Source organism: Anthonomus grandis, chromosome 17, assembly GCF_022605725.1.
Source record: "Anthonomus grandis grandis chromosome 17, icAntGran1.3, whole genome shotgun sequence".
Classification (NCBI taxonomy): domain Eukaryota; kingdom Metazoa; phylum Arthropoda; class Insecta; order Coleoptera; family Curculionidae; genus Anthonomus; species Anthonomus grandis.
Genome location: NC_065562.1, coordinates 19,949,507 through 19,969,272, shown reverse-complemented (window position 1 = coordinate 19,969,272; position 19,766 = coordinate 19,949,507). Strand labels below are relative to the sequence as shown.

The following is a 19,766-nucleotide window of genomic DNA, read 5'->3' as shown; positions in this document are numbered from 1 at the left end:
GGTTAAATTAAACTGACCAGTGGGATCCTAACCTCACTAAATTTCTTGACAAAATAAATGAAAGACTTTAGTACTAAAGTAAACGTTTATTTTCCTCACAAATTAAGACTCCTCTCGCTCGCATCAAAATCCAACTAAACGACTACTTTGTAATATATTTCACATATTTTAAAATATACACATAATAATAATTATTAAAACTTGTTCAACGAAAGTAACTTCCCTCCCGTCCATGTTCTGTTAACACACTCTCGCACTATGAAAGTGTAAAAAACGGACACAGTAAGTTGAGTAAAAACAGTTTTGGTTTTTTCGATCCTTAACGAATACAGAGACGCACTTCACTTTGAATATTTACTTCATTTCTTTGGTGTAGGCGTCGAGCTCTGCGTCTAGTTCCTCGGCTGTGGGCTGTTTTCTCTGTTGGTTTCTGCCGCCTCCGCCTCTACGACCACCTAAAACAAAATCATCAATAAATTTCAGTTTGACATTAACAAATTGGGGCTTAAAAGACACTTAAATTGAGTTACTTACGTGTCATTTGTCCTCTAACTGGCCGTCCACTTTTAACCCCTCGAGGACTCCTCTGGTTGCCTCCGAATCTTCTTTCGGCACCTCCAATCGACCTCCTGGGAGGCACAGGGATCTCGCTGGTTGTCAATTGTATGTTCATCGCTCGTCCATCCAAAGGCACCCCGTTGTACTGCTTCATGGCCTTAATAGCGTCGCTTCTCCTCTCGAATATGACATCGGCCGTACCTAACGATCTGCCCGACCGATCGTAGTGCACGGCGGCACTTTTAAGGGGCCCAAACTCGGCAAACAACTCCTGGATGTCCGAGTCGGACACCCCGAAATCCAAGTTGGACACCATTAATTTGGTGGGCCCCATGGTGGCCTGCACTACGGCCCGGGCGGCCGCCACCTTGCGGGCCCCGAACCCTTCGAACAGGTCGTGCTTCCACGCACTGTTCACGTCGCCCTAAACGCATGAGAAAATCACGTCAGCGACCACCGAGCCTCTCCATTTAATTAAGTAAGAGACAGAGACTGGGTCTTCTGACTGAGACTTGCAAGGGTGGGAGGAAAAAAATTTTAATTAAAAAAAATCATCATTATTTACCCGTGTGAAGGAGCGCGAGATGCCTCCGCGACCACGGCCGCCCCTAACCGCCCCACCGCCGCCGCCGCCCCTTCTAAAATTACTACCGCCTCCGCGTTGTTGGCGTTGACCGCCTCTGTTACCCCCGCGATTACCGCCTCTTCTGCCGCGGCCCCGACCCTGTTTACTGGTTTTTATGATGTCCTCGAGACTCATTTCGATTTTGTCGACCATTTTAACGCAACGGAATCGGAATAAATACGGGAAATAGACGAACACACGCTACCGAAACGTTAAAAGAATGCTACAAAATGGCGACGGGCGGCTTTTTGTTGGTGCTACTGTATGAGTACGCATGCGTTTGACGTTGACGGATGACAGCCCGACGTTGACATGTGACACAATTTCGACAACGTTGCCAAGTCATTTAATAAAGTGTGAGATTAAGAGGTTAATTATGTAATGTTCTTGATAGCATTTTTTACACGGTTTTAGTTAAATACTGCTAGCACTATTTGACTGTTCCAATAATTCCCTTATTAATAAAATAGTAACTAAATTAACCACTATAGAGTAAATCTGGCAACGCTGCTCCTGTCACACCAGTAAAACGTCATTTTGACAAGTGGTTCAGATCAAAAAAAAATGTTTTCTTCATTTTCCTGTTACTTACTTATAAGTTTAAATCATTTCCACTGAAACTAGTTACTTCTATAACGACCCTAATGAATCTCATAACTTAAAAAGCAAAAAACCCCGGTTTAAATTAAATATACCGCTTTAAAAAGACGTTCGGACTTGAGCACATAATACCTCACTTCCTGTTTAAAATCCACAGTGGGTGTGTTTATTCAATAAGCCCTAATGCGTTTGTTAACGTTATAATAACCGCCCCCCTAGACTCTCTCTGGTAAGTTTACACACTATTATTTGTTTATAATTCCCATTGTTTACTTTCACTAGTGATGTAATATAATTTATTCATGCCTTACTAGTTTTATTATTAATCACCTTCAGTACTTAATATGCATGTTATCGTGTTTCGTTTGGCCTTAATCTCTGGTGTAATACAATTAAAAATGCAGTGCCCCCTTATAGAGGCATGACATGTGGCTAAAAAAATGCTGCTTTAAATTTAGGTCTAAATTGGGTTTTACCATGGCCGAAGATGGTATCGATTTGGTTAGAGAAGTTTTAGTTGATGTCCAACTGAGCCAGTTTTTTGTCCCCGTAAGGGACGACTTGCAGTTGACTAAACTGGAACATTTTGAACATGCACGACCAGAGGATTTGGAGAAAATCGGAATTAGTAAACCAGGTATGAAGTGATTAAGTGACAGCTGCTACCTGCATTGAACCCTAAGGCATGTGGTTCTTTGTTCAGTGTGGCTTGGTAGGTACCGTTTGTTTGGTAACAATGACTTTTAGGGGCCAGAAGGTTACTGGAGGCAGTAAAGAAGAAAAGGGCCCAAATTAAAAAGAGGAATTTAATAAACAAATTGATACCAGTGGGAAATAGAAATAATACAGTGACGAAAAAGAGTGAGGAGGATGCAAGTTTGGTGGATTTCACCTCCTGTTTGATTCAAGAGAGTAATATTTGTCTGAGTGTTAAATTGGGCGACGGAAGCTTCGGTGTGGTCAGAAGAGGTACTTACTATTTAATTTATAATATGTACGATTATTTTATTTTTTGTTTGTTACATATAATTACTTTTTATTACATGCTTACATAAAATTACAGTTTGAGAGATTAAATAAATAAATAAATTAGTTTTGGCAATAATAATAAGATGGCGGCCATCTTGGTTTGGTTTGCTGTCACTTGTCATAATTGACATTTGTCAGTATTTTTATTATTTAATTTGTTATTATTACTGTCTATACATATATATGATTTGTTAATTTTTGTTACATATATTTATATTTTATTAAATAATTACATAAAATTACAGATGTTTGAAAGATTAAATAAATTAGATTTGGCAACATTGAGATGGCTGCCATGTCACTTGTCATTTTTGACTTCTGTCACTTGTCTTTTAAACAATTATGGTGGAAAGGGGTTGTTTTGCCCCATAATTTAATCAATTTCTTGATATTCCCTTAGGAGAATGGACGAATCCCGCGGGAAAATCGGTCCCGGTGGCGGTAAAAGTGCTAAAAGCGGACGCCCTCAATCAACCGGGGGTGTTCGAGGATTTTATAAAAGAGGTGCAGGCCATGCACTGTCTGAGTCATCCGAACCTAATAAGGTACCCCCTGAGGCATGCCATTGACATAATTTTAGGTGAATTTGATGTTTTTCCAAAGGCTTTATGGGGTGGTTTTGTCCCAGCCCATGATGATGGTCACGGAACTAGCCCCGTTGGGTTCCTTACTGGACTTTTTGAGGAAACAGTGTCAGCACACTCCCGTGCCCATGTTGTGCGAGTATGCCACCCAGGTGGCCACCGGCATGGCTTACTTGGAACAGAAGAGGTTTTTGCATAGGGATCTTGCATGTCGGAATGTCCTTTTGGCTTCAGTCGATAAGGTAAGAGTGTGATATAAACTTGTATATTTTAATAACTAGTGAACGGAATTTAGTGGTTTATGTCTTAAATTGAAGCCAAATGTTTGAGGTAGTGAGGTTTTGAAATAGGACGCATTGGATATGGGAAAAAGTGCCTCAATTGCCTGGAATAAATCTTAATTTACTCTATAATTGTTTGGGTCAAAAGACCTTTGAGGTCCTTAACAAAATAAGAGTTTCTTTGTAGAACAACTCTTTAAGAGACTGTTACTTCATAATTTAGCTAAAAATCGGGGATTTCGGCTTGATGCGAGCCCTACCGCAAGAAGACGACTGCTACGTAATGACCGAACACAAGAAGGTCCCTTTCCCATGGTGTGCCCCGGAATCCCTACGCTCCCGTCAATTCTCCCACGCGTCGGACGCCTGGATGTTCGGCGTCACCGTATGGGAAATGTTCACTTTCGGCGAGGACCCCTGGATGGGTCTGATCGGTTCCGAAATACTGCGGAAGATTGACAGGGAGGGTGAACGGTTGGCGCGACCCGAGGCCTGTCCGCCGCCCATTTACGCCACCCTGTTACGGTGTTGGGCGCGGAACCCACAGGAACGACCCTCGTTTGCCGCCCTCAAGGAGTTTCTCCGGAAAAACGCCGCCCCCGTGATGAAGTCCCTCGGGGAGCAGGACGAACCGGGCAGGTTGGGGGTGCGGGAGGGCGACGAGATCGCCATTATAGAGGGCAGCGCCGAGTTGTACTGGTGGAGGGGCCAGAACCAGAGGACTTTTGATATCGGAGCGTTTCCCAGGTGAGTCTTTTGTTAGAGTGTCCTCCGGGGGTCTCAAAAATTAGTATTACTTGTGGACTATTGGGTGTAGAGGAATGAAATCGTTTGTAGAGTCTTAAGGAAACATGGTTCTACAAAGTTTGTTGAGGGTTTTGGGTGATTGGAGTAGAACCTTTGGTGCTATTGACCTCTAATCTGAAAAATTAAATTTCTAGTCCAGGCATCCCAAGAATTGAAATTTCTCTGTGTCTACTGGGTGTAGATGAATGAAACCAACTGTAGAGTCTTTAGAAAACATGCCTCTACAAAGTTTGTTAAGGGTTTTGGGTGATTGGAGTAGGACCTTTGGAGCTATGGACCTCTAATCAGAAAAATTAAATTTCTAGTCCAGGCATCCCAAGAATTGAAATTTCTCTGGGTCTACTGGGTGTAGATGAATGAAACCAACTGTAGAGTCTTTAGAAAACATGGTTCTACAAAGTTTGTTAAGGGTTTTGGGTGATTGGAGTAGGACCTTTGGTGCTATTGGCCTCTAATCTGAAAAATTAAATTTCTAGTCCAGGCATCCCAAGAATTGAAATTTCTCTGGGTCTACTGGGTGTAGATGAATAAAACCAACTGTAGAGTCTTAAGAAAACATGGTTCTACAAAGTTTGTTAAGGGTTTTGGGTGATTGGAGTAGGACCTTTGGTGCTATTGGCCTCTAAACTGAAAAATTAAATTTCTAGTCCAGGCATCCCAAGAATTGAAATTTCTCTGGGTCTACTGGGTGTAGATGAATAAAACCAACTGTAGAGTCTTAAGGAAACCTGGTTCTACAAAGTTTGTTGAGGGTTTTGGGTGATTGAAGTAGGACCTTTGGAGCTATTGGCCTCTAATCAGAAAAATTAAATTTCTAGTCCAGGCATCCCAAGAATTGAAATTTCTCTGTGTCTACTGGGTGTAGATGAATGAAACCAACTGTAGAGTCTTAAGGAAACATGGTTCTACAAAGTTTGTTAAGGGTTTTGGGTGATTGGAGTAGGACCTTTGGTGCTATTGGCCTCTAAACTGAAAAATTAAATTTCTAGTCCAGGCATCCCAAGAATTGAAATTTCTCTGTGTCTACTGGGTGTAGATGAATGAAACCAACTGTAGAGTCTTAAGAAAACATGCTTCTACAAAGTTTGTTAAGGGTCTTAAGTGATTGGAGTAGAACCTTTGGTGCTGTTGGCCTCTAATCAGAAAAATTAAATTTCTAGTCCAGGCATCCTAAAAATTGAAATTTCTCTGTGTCTACTGGGTGTAGATGAATGAAACCAACTGTAGAGTCTTAAGAAAACATGCTTCTACAAAGTTTGTTAAGGGTCTTAAGTGATTGGAGTAGAACCTTTGGTGCTATTGGCCTCTAATCAGAAAAATTAAATTTATAGTCCAGGCATCCCAAGAATTGAAATTTCTCTGTGTCTACTGGGTGTAGATGAATAAAACCAACTGTAGAGTCTTAAGAAAACATGCTTCTACAAAGTTTGTTAAGGGTCTTAAGTGATTGGAGTAGAACCTTTGGTGCTATTGGCCTCTTATCTGAAAAATTAAATTTCTAGTCCAGGCATCCTAAAAATTGAAATTTCTCTGTGTCTACTGGGTGTAGATGAATGAAACCAACTGTAGAGTCTTAAGGAAACATGCTTCTACAAAGTTTGTTAAGGGTTTTGGGTGATTGGAGTAGAACCTTTGGAGCTATTGGCCTCTAAACTGAAAAATTAAATTTCTAGTCCAGGCATCCCAAGAATTGAAATTTCTCTGTGTCTACTGGGTGTAGATGAATAAAACCAACTGTAGAGTCTTAAGAAAACATGCTTCTACAAAGTTTGTTAAGGGTTTTGGGTGATTGGAGTAGGACCTTTGGAGCTATGGACCTCTAATTTGAAAAATTAAATTTCTAGTCCAGGCATCCTAAAAATTGAAATTTCTCTGTGTCTACTGGGTGTAGATGAATGAAACCAACTGTAGAGTCTTAAGGAAACATGCTTCTACAAAGTTTGTTAAGGGTCTTAAGTGATTGGAGTAGAACCTTTGGTGCTATTGGCCTCTAATCAGAAAAATTAAATTTCTAGTCCAGGCATCCTAAAAATTGAAATTTCTCTGTGTCTACTGGGTGTAGATGAATGAAACCAACTGTAGAGTCTTAAGAAAACATGCTTCTACAAAGTTTGTTAAGGGTCTTAAGTGATTGGAGTAGAACCTTTGGTGCTATTGGCCTCTTATCTGAAAAATTAAATTTCTAGTCCAGGCATCCTAAAAATTGAAATTTCTCTGTGTCTACTGGGTGTAGATGAATGAAACCAACTGTAGAGTCTTAAGAAAACATGCTTCTACAAAGTTTGTTAAGGGTTTTGGGTGATTGGAGTAGAACCTTTGGAGCTATTGGCCTCTAAACTGAAAAATTAAATTTATAGTCCAGGCATCCCAAGAATTGAAATTTCTCTGTGTCTACTGGGTGTAGATGAATAAAACCAACTGTAGAGTCTTAAGAAAACATGCTTCTACAAAGTTTGTTAAGGGTTTTGGGTGATTGGAGTAGGACCTTTGGAGCTATGGACCTCTAATTTGAAAAATTAAATTTCTAGTCCAGGCATCCTAAAAATTGAAATTTCTCTGTGTCTACTGGGTGTAGATGAATGAAACCAACTGTAGAGTCTTAAGGAAACATGCTTCTACAAAGTTTGTTAAGGGTCTTAAGTGATTGGAGTAGAACCTTTGGTGCTATTGGCCTCTAATCAGAAAAATTAAATTTCTAGTCCAGGCATCCTAAAAATTGAAATTTCTCTGTGTCTACTGGGTGTAGATGAATGAAACCAACTGTAGAGTCTTAAGAAAACATGCTTCTACAAAGTTTGTTAAGGGTCTTAAGTGATTGGAGTAGAACCTTTGGTGCTATTGGCCTCTAATCAGAAAAATTAAATTTATAGTCCAGGCATCCCAAGAATTGAAATTTCTCTGTGTCTACTGGGTGTAGATGAATAAAACCAACTGTAGAGTCTTAAGAAAACATGCTTCTACAAAGTTTGTTAAGGGTCTTAAGTGATTGGAGTAGAACCTTTGGTGCTATTGGCCTCTTATCTGAAAAATTAAATTTCTAGTCCAGGCATCCTAAAAATTGAAATTTCTCTGTGTCTACTGGGTGTAGATGAATGAAACCAACTGTAGAGTCTTAAGGAAACATGCTTCTACAAAGTTTGTTAAGGGTTTTGGGTGATTGGAGTAGAACCTTTGGTGCTATTGGCCTCTAAACTGAAAAATTAAATTTCTAGTCCAGGCATCCCAAGAATTGAAATTTCTCTGTGTCTACTGGGTCTAGATGAATGAAACCAACTGTAGAGTCTTTAGAAAACATGCCTCTACAAAGTTTGTTAAGGGTTTTGGGTGATTGGAGTAGGACCTTTGGAGCTATGGACCTCTAATCAGAAAAATTAAATTTCTAGTCCAGGCATCCCAAGAATTGAAATTTCTCTGTGTCTACTGGGTGTAGATGAATGAAACCAACTGTAGAGTCTTTAGAAAACATGCCTCTACAAAGTTTGTTGAGGGTTTTGGGTGATTGGAGTGGAACCTTTGGTGCTATTGGCCTCTAATCTGAAAAATTAAATTTCTAGTCCAGGCATCCCAAGAATTGAAATTTCTTTGTGTCTACTGGGTGTAGATGAATGAAACCAACTGTAGAGTCTTAAGGAAACATGGTTCTACAAAGTTTGTTAAGGGTCTTAAGTGATTGTAGTAGAACCTTTGGAGCTATTGGCCTCTAATCAGAAAAATTAAATTTCTAGTCCAGGCATCCCAAGAATTGAAATTTCTCTGTGTCTACTGGGTGTAGATGAATGAAACCAACTGTAGAGTCTTTAGAAAACATGCCTCTACAAAGTTTGTTGAGGGTTTTGGGTGATTGGAGTGGAACCTTTGGTGCTATTGGCCTCTAATCTGAAAAATTAAATTTCTAGTCCAGGCATCCCAAGAATTGAAATTTCTTTGTGTCTACTGGGTGTAGATGAATTAAACCAACTGTAGAGTCTTAAGGAAACATGGTTCTACAAAGTTTGTTAAGGGTCTTAAGTGATTGTAGTAGAACCTTTGGAGCTATTGGCCTCTAATCAGAAAAATTAAATTTCTAGTCCAGGCATCCCAAGAATTGAAATTTCTCTGTGTCTACTGGGTGTAGATGAATGAAACCAACTGTAGAGTCTTTAGAAAACATGCCTCTACAAAGTTTGTTAAGGGTTTTGGGTGATTGGAGTAGAACCTTTGGTGCTATTGGCCTCTAATCTGAAAAATTAAATTTCTAGTCCAGGCATCCCAAGAATTGAAATTTCTCTGTGTCTACTGGGTGTAGATGAATTAAACCAACTGTAGAGTCTTAAGAAAACATGGTTCTACAAAGTTTATTAAGGGTCTTAAGTGATTGGAGTAGAACATTTGGAGCTATTGGCCTCTAATCTGAAAAATTAAATTTCTAGTCCAGGCATCCCAAGAATTGAAATTTCTCTGTGTCTACTGGGTGTAGATGAATGAAACCAACTGTAGAGTCTTAAGGAAACATGCTTCTACAAAGTTTGTTAAGGGTTTTGGGTGATTGGAGTAGAACCTTTGGAGCTATTGACCTCTAATCTGAAAAATTAAATTTCTAGTCCAGGCATCACAAGAATTGAAATTTCTCTGTGTCTACTGGGTGTAGATGAATGAAACCAACTGTAGAGTCTTAAGGAAACATGGTTCTACAAAGTTTGTTAAGGGTTTTGGGTGATTGGAGTAGAACTTTAGGAGCTATTGACCTTTACTTCGAATAATTTGATTTTCCGGCTCAGTGGCACAAAAATCCAATTTTCTCCTGTTCTACCGGTCCTAGACTCATCAAATAAACCGCAAAATATTCAGAAAACATTTTTCTACATAAGCATGTAAACTTCCAGATGCCTAGTGGACCCGTTGCGCCCCAAACAGCCCGAGGACATCAGCAAACCGCTGGACCACTCGTTCATTCACACGGGCCACGGGTCGGCTTTCGGGGAGAGTTGGGGCAGCCCCGCTCAGATCGACGACATGTACCTTAAAAACCCGATGGAGCCCCCCGACTTGATGGGGGGCGGAGTCGTGCATCGAAGCGCGACCTCGAAGCCGCGTTCGAACGTCGTGCGGAGTCTTAATGTGGGGCCCTTGAAGCAGGCGCAGGTGGAGAGACAGTTCAACTATAAGAAGTTGAGGGAGGAGGAGGTGAAGGGCGGGAGGCCCCAGAGGCCGCCCCAGCCCCCCGTGTTGGTCGACGTGACGCCCCCCGAGGGGCGGGATTTCGTGTTGAGGCGGCAGCAGGACGCCGCCCCCGTTAGTTTATTGGACGAGCCGATTGACGTGCCCCAGGAGGGCGGTTTTAACGGTGAGTGTCTTTTTATTTCGACTGTTTATAACACTTTAATTTAATTAATTAAAATTTTGGTAAAAAAAAAATCAATTTACAGATCCAGTGTTGCCAAGTGCCTCGCCGCCCCCGCCTTACAACAACCCGCCCGCCTACTACAACACCGCCTCCCTGGCCAATCCCTCGGAGGATCCTTTTGACACTTCCAAGGTGTTGGCGGAAGTGAGCCGCCCCTTTTACTCACCCCCCGTGCCGCCCCCTATGATGAACCAAAGCGACGACCTCGAGCGCGAAATTATGCGGAAAATTCAAACGTACGGCGGGGCCAAGGGCGCGTTTAATGTGCAGGGGGACATTTCGAATCGCGGTTTGAACTACAATTTGGGGTCGAAAAAGGCGGCAACGTCGCCCCCGAAAAAGGACGCGGCCGCCGTTATTAGTGCGGAAACTTTGGCAGCGGTGGCGAACGATTTGGCAACGTTGTCCGTAGGAGGGTCGCCCAGGAAACAGTTGCCGACTGATGATCCGGTGAGGAGGGGTGAAGAGTACGCGAGGGTGTGCAAAAGGGGTGGAGAGGCGGAGTCTCACCAAAGAGAGTTTGCCGACTTGGATGTGTTGTCGGAGTTTCAGAAAGGCACCACGTAAGTTTCTTTTATATTATTATTGGAACCTATAAGTCGCACGACTTTTCCAGTGGTACCAAACGATTCGGAAGACTCCAAATATTCCAAAAATGTCCGAAAAAACAATTGAAAGTTTTTAGTTTTTCCAGGAAAAAATTCCAAAGTTGACCAATTTTTGGAATTTAATAAGAAACTTTGAAGGCGCGTAGCTTGGAACCTATAAGTCGTACGACTTTTCCAGTGGTACCAAACGATTCGGAAGGTTCCAAATATTCCAAAAATGTCCGAAAAAACAATTGAAAGTTTTTAGTTTTTCCAGAAAAAAATTCCAAAGTTGACCAATTTTCGGAATTTAATAAGAAATTTTGAAGGCGCGTAGCTTGGAACCTACAAGTCGTACGACTTTTCCAGTGGTACCAAACGATTCGGAAGGTTCCAAATATTCCAAAAATGTCCGAAAAAACAATTGAAAGTTTTTAGTTTTTCCAGAAAAAAATTCCAAAGTTGACCAATTTTTGGAATTTAATAAGAAACTTTGAAGGCGCGTAGCTTGGAACCTATAAGTCGTACGACTTTTCCAGTGGTACCAAACGATTCGGAAGGTTCCAAATATTTCAAAAATGTTAGAAAAAACAATTGAAAGTTTTTAGTTTTTCCAGGAAAAAATTCCAAAGTTGACCAATTTTCGGAATTTAATAAGAAACTTTGAAGGCGCGTAGCTTGGAACCTATAAGTCGTACGACTTTTCCAGTGGTACCAAACGATTCGGAAGGTTCCAAATATTCCAAAAATGTCAGAAAAAACAATTGAAAGTTTTTGGTTTTTCCAGGAAAAAATTCCAAAGTTGACCAATTTTTGGAATTTAATAAGAAACTTTGAAGGCGCGTAGCTTGGAACCTATGAGTCGTACGACTTGTCCAGTGGTACCAAACGATTCGGAAGGTTTCAAATATTCCAAAAATGTCCGAAAAAACAATTGAAAGTTTTTAGTTTTTCCAGGAAAAACTTCCAAAGTTGACCAATTTTCGGAATTTAATGAGAAACTTTAAAGGCGCGTAGCTTGGAACCTATAAGTCGTACGACTTGTCCAGTGGTACCAAACGATTCGGAAGACTCCAAATATTCCAAAAATGTCCGAAAAAACAATTGAAAGTTTTTAGTTTTTCCAGGAAAAAATTCCAAAGTTGACCATTTTTGGAATTGAATAAGAAACTTTGAAGGCGCGTAGCTTGGAACCTATAAGTCGTACGACTTTTCCAGTGGTACCAAACGATTCGGAAGGTTTCAAATATTCCAAAAATGTTAGAAAAAACAATTGAAAGTTTTTAGTTTTTCCAGGAAAAACTTCCAAAGTTGACCAATTTTCGGAATTGAATAAGAAACTTTGAAGGCGCGTAGCTTGGAAACTATAAGTCGTACGACTTTTCCAGTGGTACCAAACGATTCGGAAAATTCCAAACATTCCAAAAACGTTGTGAACGTAAAAATTGTAAAAATATTTCTAATTTATGGCCCAAAAACCTATATAATAAACAAATTTCAAAATTTGCCTGGTCCTGGACCTTGATCGACTAAATTCGCTCTAACTCGGTAAATATTCGAGCCACAAAAAAGGTTCACATATGAAATTATTTGGCAAAAAGAGCCTTTTCTTTTAACGATACCTTTATGAGAATATTCTAATTATTACATAGAAGATATTCGCAAGAACAGCGAAAACTCGTCAAGACGTACATGCTCCAACTAAAACCGCCTTAACTACCCGAATCTTTGACCTAGAGTGACGTTTTTACCCTCAAATCCATCCCCGGGAAGTCCTCTATATTGCTGTGAAAAAATTATGAAAATCCTCCAAGTCGTTTTTAAGTTATACCCAAAAATGTCCACTTAAGAATACAAATGTTATTCCTGGACCCTGCCTGACAATATCGGCTTTAACTCGAAAAGTTTTTGAGGTACAAAAATCGTTCTCATATGAAATTGTCGGGTAAGAAACGCTCTATTTATTGAGTAATTTTGCTTTTAAGAATGTCCCTAGTGTATTGGAGAATTTGCGCATAGAGAATGGTTTGCTCCTTACAGGCACTCCTGCACTTTAAATTCAAATATTTTGACTTTTTCATGTCATCTTCGAGTCAAAGAGGTCTGTTATATAAGAAACCCTTATACAGAATATTTATCGAAGTTCAAAATATATAATAACACATAACAAATATTTGTTATAATGACTGTAACAATATAAATCGACTTTTTCAAGGTTCAAAACCATCTCTGGCCCCCCGTGTGTTGACGGCACCTATTCGAACCTGAGCAGTTTGTACTTGAAGGGGAGCGACCTCTACTCGACCACTGGCGAAAACTGCACCGACCAACAAAAACCGGACACGACCAAAGCGGTTTTGAACGACATTTGGATGAGTAGCGTGGTGACTAACGGCAACGACGCTGTCGTGACGGAGAAGAACGTTAATAAACGCGTGAAAAACGAGATTTACGTGGTGAACTCTGAGTTTGGGGAGTTTAAGAGTAACAGGCGGTACGACCCGGTGTACCAGTCGACCAGGAGGGGCGACGGCTATGGAGCGGTTGACGAGCAAATCAATAATTATGATGGTAAGTACTCTTAGAGTAACTAAGGATTTAAGTAAGGGGATGTTCAGGTTTTAATCTAGTGTGCCTTGATCTATATTGAAAACAGTCTAGTTTTTTTTTCTATTTCTTTTTTTTTTTTTTTTTCTTTTTTCATTTTTTTTTCTTTTTCATTTTTTTTTTCTTTTTTTTTTTTTCATTTTTTTTTCTTTTTTCTCTTTCTTTTTTTTTCATTTTTTTATTTTTTTTCTTTTTTCTTTTTTTTTTTTTCTTTTTTCTTTTTTTTTTCTTTTTCTTTTTTTTTATTTTTTTATTTTTTTTTCTTCTTTTTTCTTTTTAATTTTTTAATTTTTTTCTTTTTTCTTTTTTTCTTTTTCTTTTTTCTTTTTTCTCTTTCTTTTTTTTTCATTTTTTTCTTTTTCTTTTTTCTTTTTTTTTTCTTTTTCTTTTTTTTTAATTTTTTTATTTTTTTTTCTTTTTCATTTTTTTTTTCTTTTTTTTTTTTATTTTTTTTTCTTTTTTCTTTTTTTTTTTCTTTTTCTTTTTATTTTAATTGCTTGGAAGAAATTATTGAATTATTATAGGCAGTTGTGTCAAACGTCTCTTCTCCACTTTGACAGTTGTCAAAACTGACAGCAAAAAAAAGACCAAGAAGATTACAGGAGGAGAGATATCTTCTATGTTTGTAGGCAAGTAATGTCTCCTTTCTTCTAGTCTTCTTGATTCAAGCTAAACGTTTCTTTTCTTTTTCTTCTTCTTCTTTAAGGATGTTAAGTGCCTGGAGGAAATTATTGATTTCTTACAGGCAGTTGAGTCAAACGTTTCTTCTTTACTTTGACAGATGTCAAAACTGTTAAATGGTAACAGCAACAAAAAGACTACAAGAAATCTCTCCTCTCTTCTTTTTCTTTTTTTTCTTTTCTTTTTTTCTTTTTATTTCTCTTTTCTTTTTCTTTTAAATTTTTCTTTTTCTAGTTTTTTCTTTTTTTTTTCTTTTTTTTTTCTTTTTTTTTTTTTTTTCTTTTTTTTTTCTTTTTTTTTTCTTTTGTTTTTTTCTTTTTCTTGTTAATTTTTCTTTTTTTTTCTTTTTCTTTTAATTGCTTGGAAGAAATTATTGAATTATTACAGACAGTTGAGTCAAACGTTTCTTCTCTCCTTTGACAGCTGTCAAAACTGACAGCAAAAAAAAAGACCAAGAAGATTACAGGAGGAAAGATATCTTCTATGTTTGTAGGCAAGAAATGTCTCCTCTCTTCTAGTCTTCTTGATTCAAGCTAAACGTTTCTTTTCTTTTTCTTCTTCTTCTTTAAGGATGTCAAGTGCCTGGAAGAAACTATTGATTTCTTACAGGCAATTGAGCCTAACGTTTCTTCTCTACTTTGACAGCTGTCAAAACTGTTAAATTGTGACAGCAATAAAAAAACCAAAAAGACTACAAGAAATCTCTCTTCTCTTCTTTTTCTTTTTTTTCTATTTTTTTTTCTCTTTTCTTTTTTCTTTTTTTTTTTTCTTTTTCTTTTTTTTATCTTTTTGTTTTTTTTTTTTTTTTCTTTTTCTTTTTTTTTCTTTTTAATTTTTCTTTTTTTTTTAATTTTTCTTTTTCTTTTTTTCTTCCTTTATTTTGTTTTTATTTTGTTTTTTTTTTCTTTATTTTTTTCCTTTTTTTTGTTTTTTTCTTTTTCTTTTTTTTTTCTTTTTCTTTTTTTTTTTCTTTTTTTTTTCTTTATTTTTTCTTATTTGTTCTTTTTCTTTCTTTTTTTCCTTTTTTTTGTTTTTTTATTTTTTTTCTTTTTTTTCATTTTTTTCTTTTTCTTTTTTTTTCTTTTTATTTTTTTTTCTTTTCCTTTTTTTTTCTTTTAATTTTTCTTTTTCTTTATTTTTTCTTGTTTGTTCTTTTTCTTTCTTTTTTTCCTTTTTTTTTGTTTTTTCTTTTTCTTCTTTTTTCTTTTTTTTTCTTTTTTTTCTTTTTCTTTTTTTTTTCTTTTTCTTTTTTTTCTTTTCTTTTTTTTTTCTTTTTCTTTTTAATTTTTCTTTTTCAAGTGCTTGGAAGAAATTATTGAATTATTATAGGCAGTTGTGTCAAACGTCTTTTCTCTACTTTGACAGCTGTCAAAACTGTTAAATTGTAACAGCAATAAAAAACCAGGAAGCCTACAATAAATCTTTCCTCTCTTCTAGTCTTCTTGATTCGAACTAAACGTTTCTTTTCCTCTTCTTCTTCTTCTTCTTTTTTATGGATGTCAAATGCCTGGAAGAAATTATTGATTTATTACAGGCAATTGAATCAAACGTCTCTTCTCTACTTTGTCAGCTGTTAAAACTGTCAAATGGTGATAACAGGAACGTTTCATTATAAACAAAATTTGAGTCCCTTCTTATTTTTCCTTTTTTTTATTTTTTAGGGCTCTAATTACTACTGATTTCTCTCAAACAGTTAAATCAACACTTTTTTTCTTTCCTCTTTTTTTTTTTTTGGCAACTGTCAAATAGTCCTAAAAATTTTAAATTATTAATAAAAATTAAATTAATTTTGTCCCATATTTTCCGTATGACGCACCACTGTGTCGCGGGTCGCTGTATTGAGTGTTGCCTACCCGCTTAAGGCGTTTACATGGACATATTCGGCCAGTGGGTCATAGTTTAAATTTTACAAGACAAAAATAGTTTTAATTTAGAATGGAAAATTTTGGTTATTTTCTACTTTATGACGTTTTTGGACTTTAAGAGTCAATCTTATAATTAGTTGCAGGTTTTTGAAAAATGTTCTTCTGTCTGAAAAGAATCGTTGACTTATAGGCAATTTAGTCCAAACATTTCGTTTTTTATAGCCTAAATCCTGCGTTCCAATTCAAACCAAATCTCCTCAAAATAATAAACAAATAAAAAACAATAATTTATTCCGACAGTTTACCATAACACCACCACCAGCACCTCTCAAACACAGTTAGTGTACACACCGAACGACCTGTACAGGGCAGGGTCGAACAACGACCCGTACCGCCCGTTGTACCAAGAGATCGCGGACAATTTGTACAGTCAGGTACCGGACGAGACCTTAAGGCCCCACAGGCCCGCGCCCCACATGCCCCCCGCCCCCTCGGGTCAACCGTTGAGCATGCAACAAGTACAAAGGAAAATACAACTGGGACAAGTAAGAGAACGTTAAGTAAACATTCTTGTGTCATAGGGTGTCCAAAGAGTTGTCAATTTTGACGCTTGATTTAAATCTATTTACAGCGTTGCCAAATGTTTATTAAATCCTGTGTTACAGATTTTTAGAAATCATGTATCTCATTCATATGTTTTCCAATGTTTCGACGTATTAAAAAAACCATCATCAGGAATTTTGATTTTGTTCATTTTTGTTTCATATGAAAGCCAATGAGTTTCTTCACAAAAAAGGCCTCTACAAGGCTCCTTGCAACTCCAGTGGTTTTGGAGTTATTGAGGAGTTTTTGCATGAATTGAAAAAATTGTTGATACAGTCAAAGGCTTTACAAAAATCCAAATATCTCGAGAACTCCTGGACCGATTTTATTCATTTAAGTTTCATATGAAAGTCAATGAGTTTCTTCACAAAAGAGGCCTCTACAAGTTTCCTTGTAACTCCAGTGGTTTTGGAGTTATTGAGGAGTTTTTGCAAAAATTGAAAAAATTGTTGATACAGTCAAAGGCTTTACAAAAATCCAAATATCTCGAAAACTCTTGGACCGATTTTATTCATTTAAGTTTCATATGAAAGCCAATGAGTTTCTTCATAAAAAAGGCCTCTACAAGTTTCCTTGTAACTCCAGTGGTTTTGGAGTTATTGAGGAGTTTTTGCAAAAATTGAAAAAATTGTTGATACAGTCAAAGGCTTTACAAAAATCCAAATATCTCGAAAACTCCTGGACCGATTTTATTCATTTAAGTTTCATATGAATGCCAATGAGTTTCTTCACAAAAGAGGCCTCTACAAGTTTCCTTGTAACTCCAGTAGTTTTGAAGTTATTGAGGAGTTTTCGCATGAATTGAAAAAATTGTTGATACAATCAAAGGCTTTACAAGAATCCAAATATCTCGAAAACTCCTGGACCGATTTTACTCATTTAAGTTTCATATGAAAGCCAATGAGTTTCTTCATAAAAAAGGCCTCTACAAGTTTCCTTGTAACTCCAGTGGTTTTGGAGTTATTGAGGAGTTTTTGCATGAATTGAAAAAATTGTTGATACAGTCAAAGGCTTTACAAGAATCCAAATATCTCGAAAACTCCTGGACCGATTTTATTCATTTAAGTTTCGTATGAAAGTCAATGAGTTTCTTCATAAAAAAGGCCTCTACAAGTTTCCTTGTAACTCCAGTAGTTTTGAAGTTATTGAGGAGTTTTCGCATGAATTGAAAAAATTGTTGATACAGTCAAAGGCTTTACAAGAATCCAAATATCTCGAAAACTCCTGGACCGATTTTACTCATTTAAGTTTCATATGAAAGCCAATGAGTTTCTTCATAAAAAAGGCCTCTACAAGTTTCCTTGTAACTCCAGTGGTTTTGGAGTTATTGAGGAGTTTTTGCATGAATTGAAAAAATTGTTGATACAGTCAAAGGCTTTACAAGAATCCAAATATCTCGAAAACTCCTGGACCGATTTTAGTCATTTAAGTTTCATATGAATGCCAATGAGTTTCTTCACAAAAGAGGCCTCTACAAGTTTCCTTGTAACTCCAGTGGTTTTGGAGTTATTGAGGAGTTTTTGCATGAATTGAAAAAATTGTTGATATAGTCAAAGGCTTTACAAAAATTCAAATATCTCGAAAACTCCTGGACCGATTTTGTTCATTTTTGTTTCATATGAAAGCCGATGATCTCATTCATATGTTTTCCAATGTTTCGACATATTAAAAACTATCATCAGGAATTTTTACTTGATAAAAAAAAAAAAAAAATTACAGGTTTGTCAAACTTTTATTCCTTTAGGATATATATTAACAGTGACAAACCGATTGTGTTTGGTTTAAGTTTAGCAACCTTGCAATAGCGTCTTATTAAAATGATGTAAAAAAGGCCGAGTCTGACGGTCCCCCCGTCCGCCCCAACTTCCTCCTTTCTCACTCTCTCTCTCTCTCTCTCGCTCTCTTTTCATCAGTCGAGGCTCCGCCCACTTGTCGAGACTCCTGTACAAAAGACGCGTGAGAGGGGTGAAGGGGAGAAAGGGAGACAAAAAGTGGACAGGGTGGGGGCCTATGGGAACAACCCGAAGCGCCCTCTGATTTTTTTTTTTTCGTTATAATCAACGATTTGAATTTGTGACTAAAGATGGCGCCCCCTCAAGTGAATTTCTCGTTGCAGTTGAGCGCGGACGCGGAACGCCTGATGACGCCCGAGTACCGGAACAACAAGATCGCGCGAGTGAGGGAGTGCGTGCCTGAGACGGGGCGCGAGGAGGCCCTGGAGGCGTTGCAACGGTGCGGATGGGACGTCGCGCTCGCCGTAAAAACGATCAAAGTGAACGCGTTACTTAAGTAAGTTCTAAAAGCGGTTAGTGCAGGTTGCCACGTTGTGAGTTTTTTACTTGAGCCCCTTCTTTTTTCAATGTCAAATGCTGGCACTTTATAATTATGTTACACCTTCCGATATATTTGAGGTGACTTGAACAGTGTTGCCAATCGATCCGTTTTGTTGTAGGTTAGATGTGGCCGATTATGAAGCATGCGAGGCCGCCCTACAAAGGACCAATTGGAACGTGGAACTGGCCGCGTCCGCCATTTTGGACACTTAGTTCATTTTTTTCTCTCTTTAAATTATGATTAAAGGATTAGTTAGTGCCAAAGATGGTATATGTATGTATGTATGTTATGGCGAACAAATCCTCAAATAGCACACACCAGTGACCTTAGCCCAACCTCTTTCAGTGAGTTGATGCTCGTTTTCAGGTAATTTTTGCGGGAGCATTGTGAGGTAATTTTTACATCACAATGAACGTTGTCCCTTTGATTATCGTCAAAATTGAACGATTTTATGCGCATTTTGCTCATTAAATGTGTATCATTTAATGCATTTTAGCCGTAGGAGCTTTTATGAAACCAATGCCCAAAAAATCGTCTCAATATCTATTACATTAGGTGAGTTAAGAGCGATTTAAAAAAAAAATATAATCCGGTGCCTTCACCATTTTTTCTGTCTCTGTTTAGTTTAATGGTTAGTCAAGTTTTAATGAAATTTATTAACTTGTCCAGGCATTTGGGTCTAAAGGCGTTTATGCAATTTTTCTGGCACCTTTACCATTTTTTTTTTCCTGGATCGATTTTAATGATTTTTCATGAGTTTCTTTATCCCAAAAATTTTTACAAGTTTCCTTGTAATTGCAATAGAGTTACTGAAGGGATTTTTCCCACATTTGAACAAAAAAATTAATACTGTCAAAGGCTTCACTTAAATCTAAATATCTCAAAAACTCCTTGACCGATTTTGTTCATTTTTATTTCATATGAAAGCCGACGAGTTTCTTCATAAAAAAGGCTTCTACAAGTTTCCTTGTATCTCCAGTAGTTTTGGAGTTATTGAGGAGTTTTCGCATGAATTGAAAAAAATTTTGATACAGTCAAAGGCTTTACAAAAATCCAAATATCTCAAGAACTCCTAGACCGATTTTATTAATTTTTATTGCATATAAAAGCCGATGAGTTTCTTCACAAAAAAGGCCTCTATAAAGTTCCTTGTAACTCCAGTAGTTTTCGGGTTATTGAGGAGTTTTCGCATGAATGGAAAAAATTGTTGATGCAGTCGAAG

The 19,766-nt window shown here is 37.6% G+C and overlaps 2 protein-coding genes and 2 long non-coding RNA genes across 5 annotated transcripts; 2 read left to right on the top strand and 2 right to left on the bottom strand.

Moving 5' to 3' along the window:
* Positions 1–135: 135 nt before the first annotated feature.
* LOC126746536 (THO complex subunit 4) lies at positions 136–1,464 on the bottom strand. Its single transcript, XM_050454849.1, has 3 exons — positions 1,124–1,464; positions 535–982; positions 136–455 (listed from the first exon to the last, which is right to left on the bottom strand). The coding sequence occupies exons 1-3, from the start codon at positions 1,334–1,336 to the stop codon at positions 355–357; spliced, it is 762 nt and encodes a 253-aa protein (XP_050310806.1). The 5' UTR covers positions 1,337–1,464; the 3' UTR covers positions 136–354.
* Positions 1,465–1,705: 241 nt separating this feature from the next.
* Positions 1,706–18,873, top strand: LOC126746530 (activated Cdc42 kinase Ack). Its single transcript, XM_050454840.1, has 12 exons — positions 1,706–2,012; positions 2,242–2,420; positions 2,531–2,752; positions 3,213–3,357; positions 3,416–3,638; positions 3,901–4,424; positions 9,347–9,807; positions 9,890–10,430; positions 12,670–13,025; positions 15,908–16,152; positions 18,327–18,499; positions 18,663–18,873. Exons 2-12 carry the CDS (start codon positions 2,261–2,263, stop codon positions 18,754–18,756), a joined length of 3,144 nt encoding a protein of 1,047 aa, XP_050310797.1. The 5' UTR covers positions 1,706–2,012; positions 2,242–2,260; the 3' UTR covers positions 18,757–18,873.
* On the bottom strand, positions 4,760–11,756 carry LOC126746537 (uncharacterized). Its single transcript, XR_007663919.1, has 7 exons — positions 11,649–11,756; positions 10,800–11,309; positions 9,038–10,629; positions 8,680–8,695; positions 7,996–8,166; positions 7,607–7,824; positions 4,760–5,212 (listed from the first exon to the last, which is right to left on the bottom strand). It is a non-coding gene; the product is annotated as an uncharacterized LOC126746537 (long non-coding RNA).
* On the top strand, positions 10,515–11,694 carry LOC126746538 (uncharacterized). 2 transcript variants are annotated; one of them, XR_007663922.1, is made up of 3 exons: positions 10,515–10,674; positions 10,845–11,014; positions 11,355–11,409. It is a non-coding gene; the product is annotated as an uncharacterized LOC126746538 (long non-coding RNA). The 2 variants fall into 2 exon arrangements; XR_007663921.1 differs by lacking the exon at positions 11,355–11,409 and adding an exon at positions 11,525–11,694 and having other exon boundaries at positions 10,517–10,674.
* Positions 18,874–19,766: the final 893 nt, after the last annotated feature.

What these genes read in the sequence shown, in the direction of transcription:
- LOC126746536 (XM_050454849.1), bottom strand. Translation starts at nt 1,336, where the DNA reads ATGGTCGACAAAATCGAAATGAGTCTCGAGGACATCATAAAAACCAGT. An exon ending in TCTCGCGCTCCTTCACACGG is followed by an intron (nt 983 to 1,123) that starts GTAAATAATGAT and finishes TCATGCGTTTAG; the next exon opens with GGCGACGTGAACAGTGCGTG. An exon ending in AGTTAGAGGACAAATGACAC is followed by an intron (nt 456 to 534) that starts GTAAGTAACTCA and finishes ATTTTGTTTTAG; the next exon opens with GTGGTCGTAGAGGCGGAGGC.
- LOC126746530 (XM_050454840.1), top strand. Translation starts at nt 2,261, where the DNA reads ATGGCCGAAGATGGTATCGATTTGGTTAGAGAAGTTTTAGTTGATGTC. An exon ending in TTTTGGCTTCAGTCGATAAG is followed by an intron (nt 3,639 to 3,900) that starts GTAAGAGTGTGA and finishes TTCATAATTTAG; the next exon opens with CTAAAAATCGGGGATTTCGG. An exon ending in GAGTTTCAGAAAGGCACCAC is followed by an intron (nt 10,431 to 12,669) that starts GTAAGTTTCTTT and finishes GACTTTTTCAAG; the next exon opens with GTTCAAAACCATCTCTGGCC.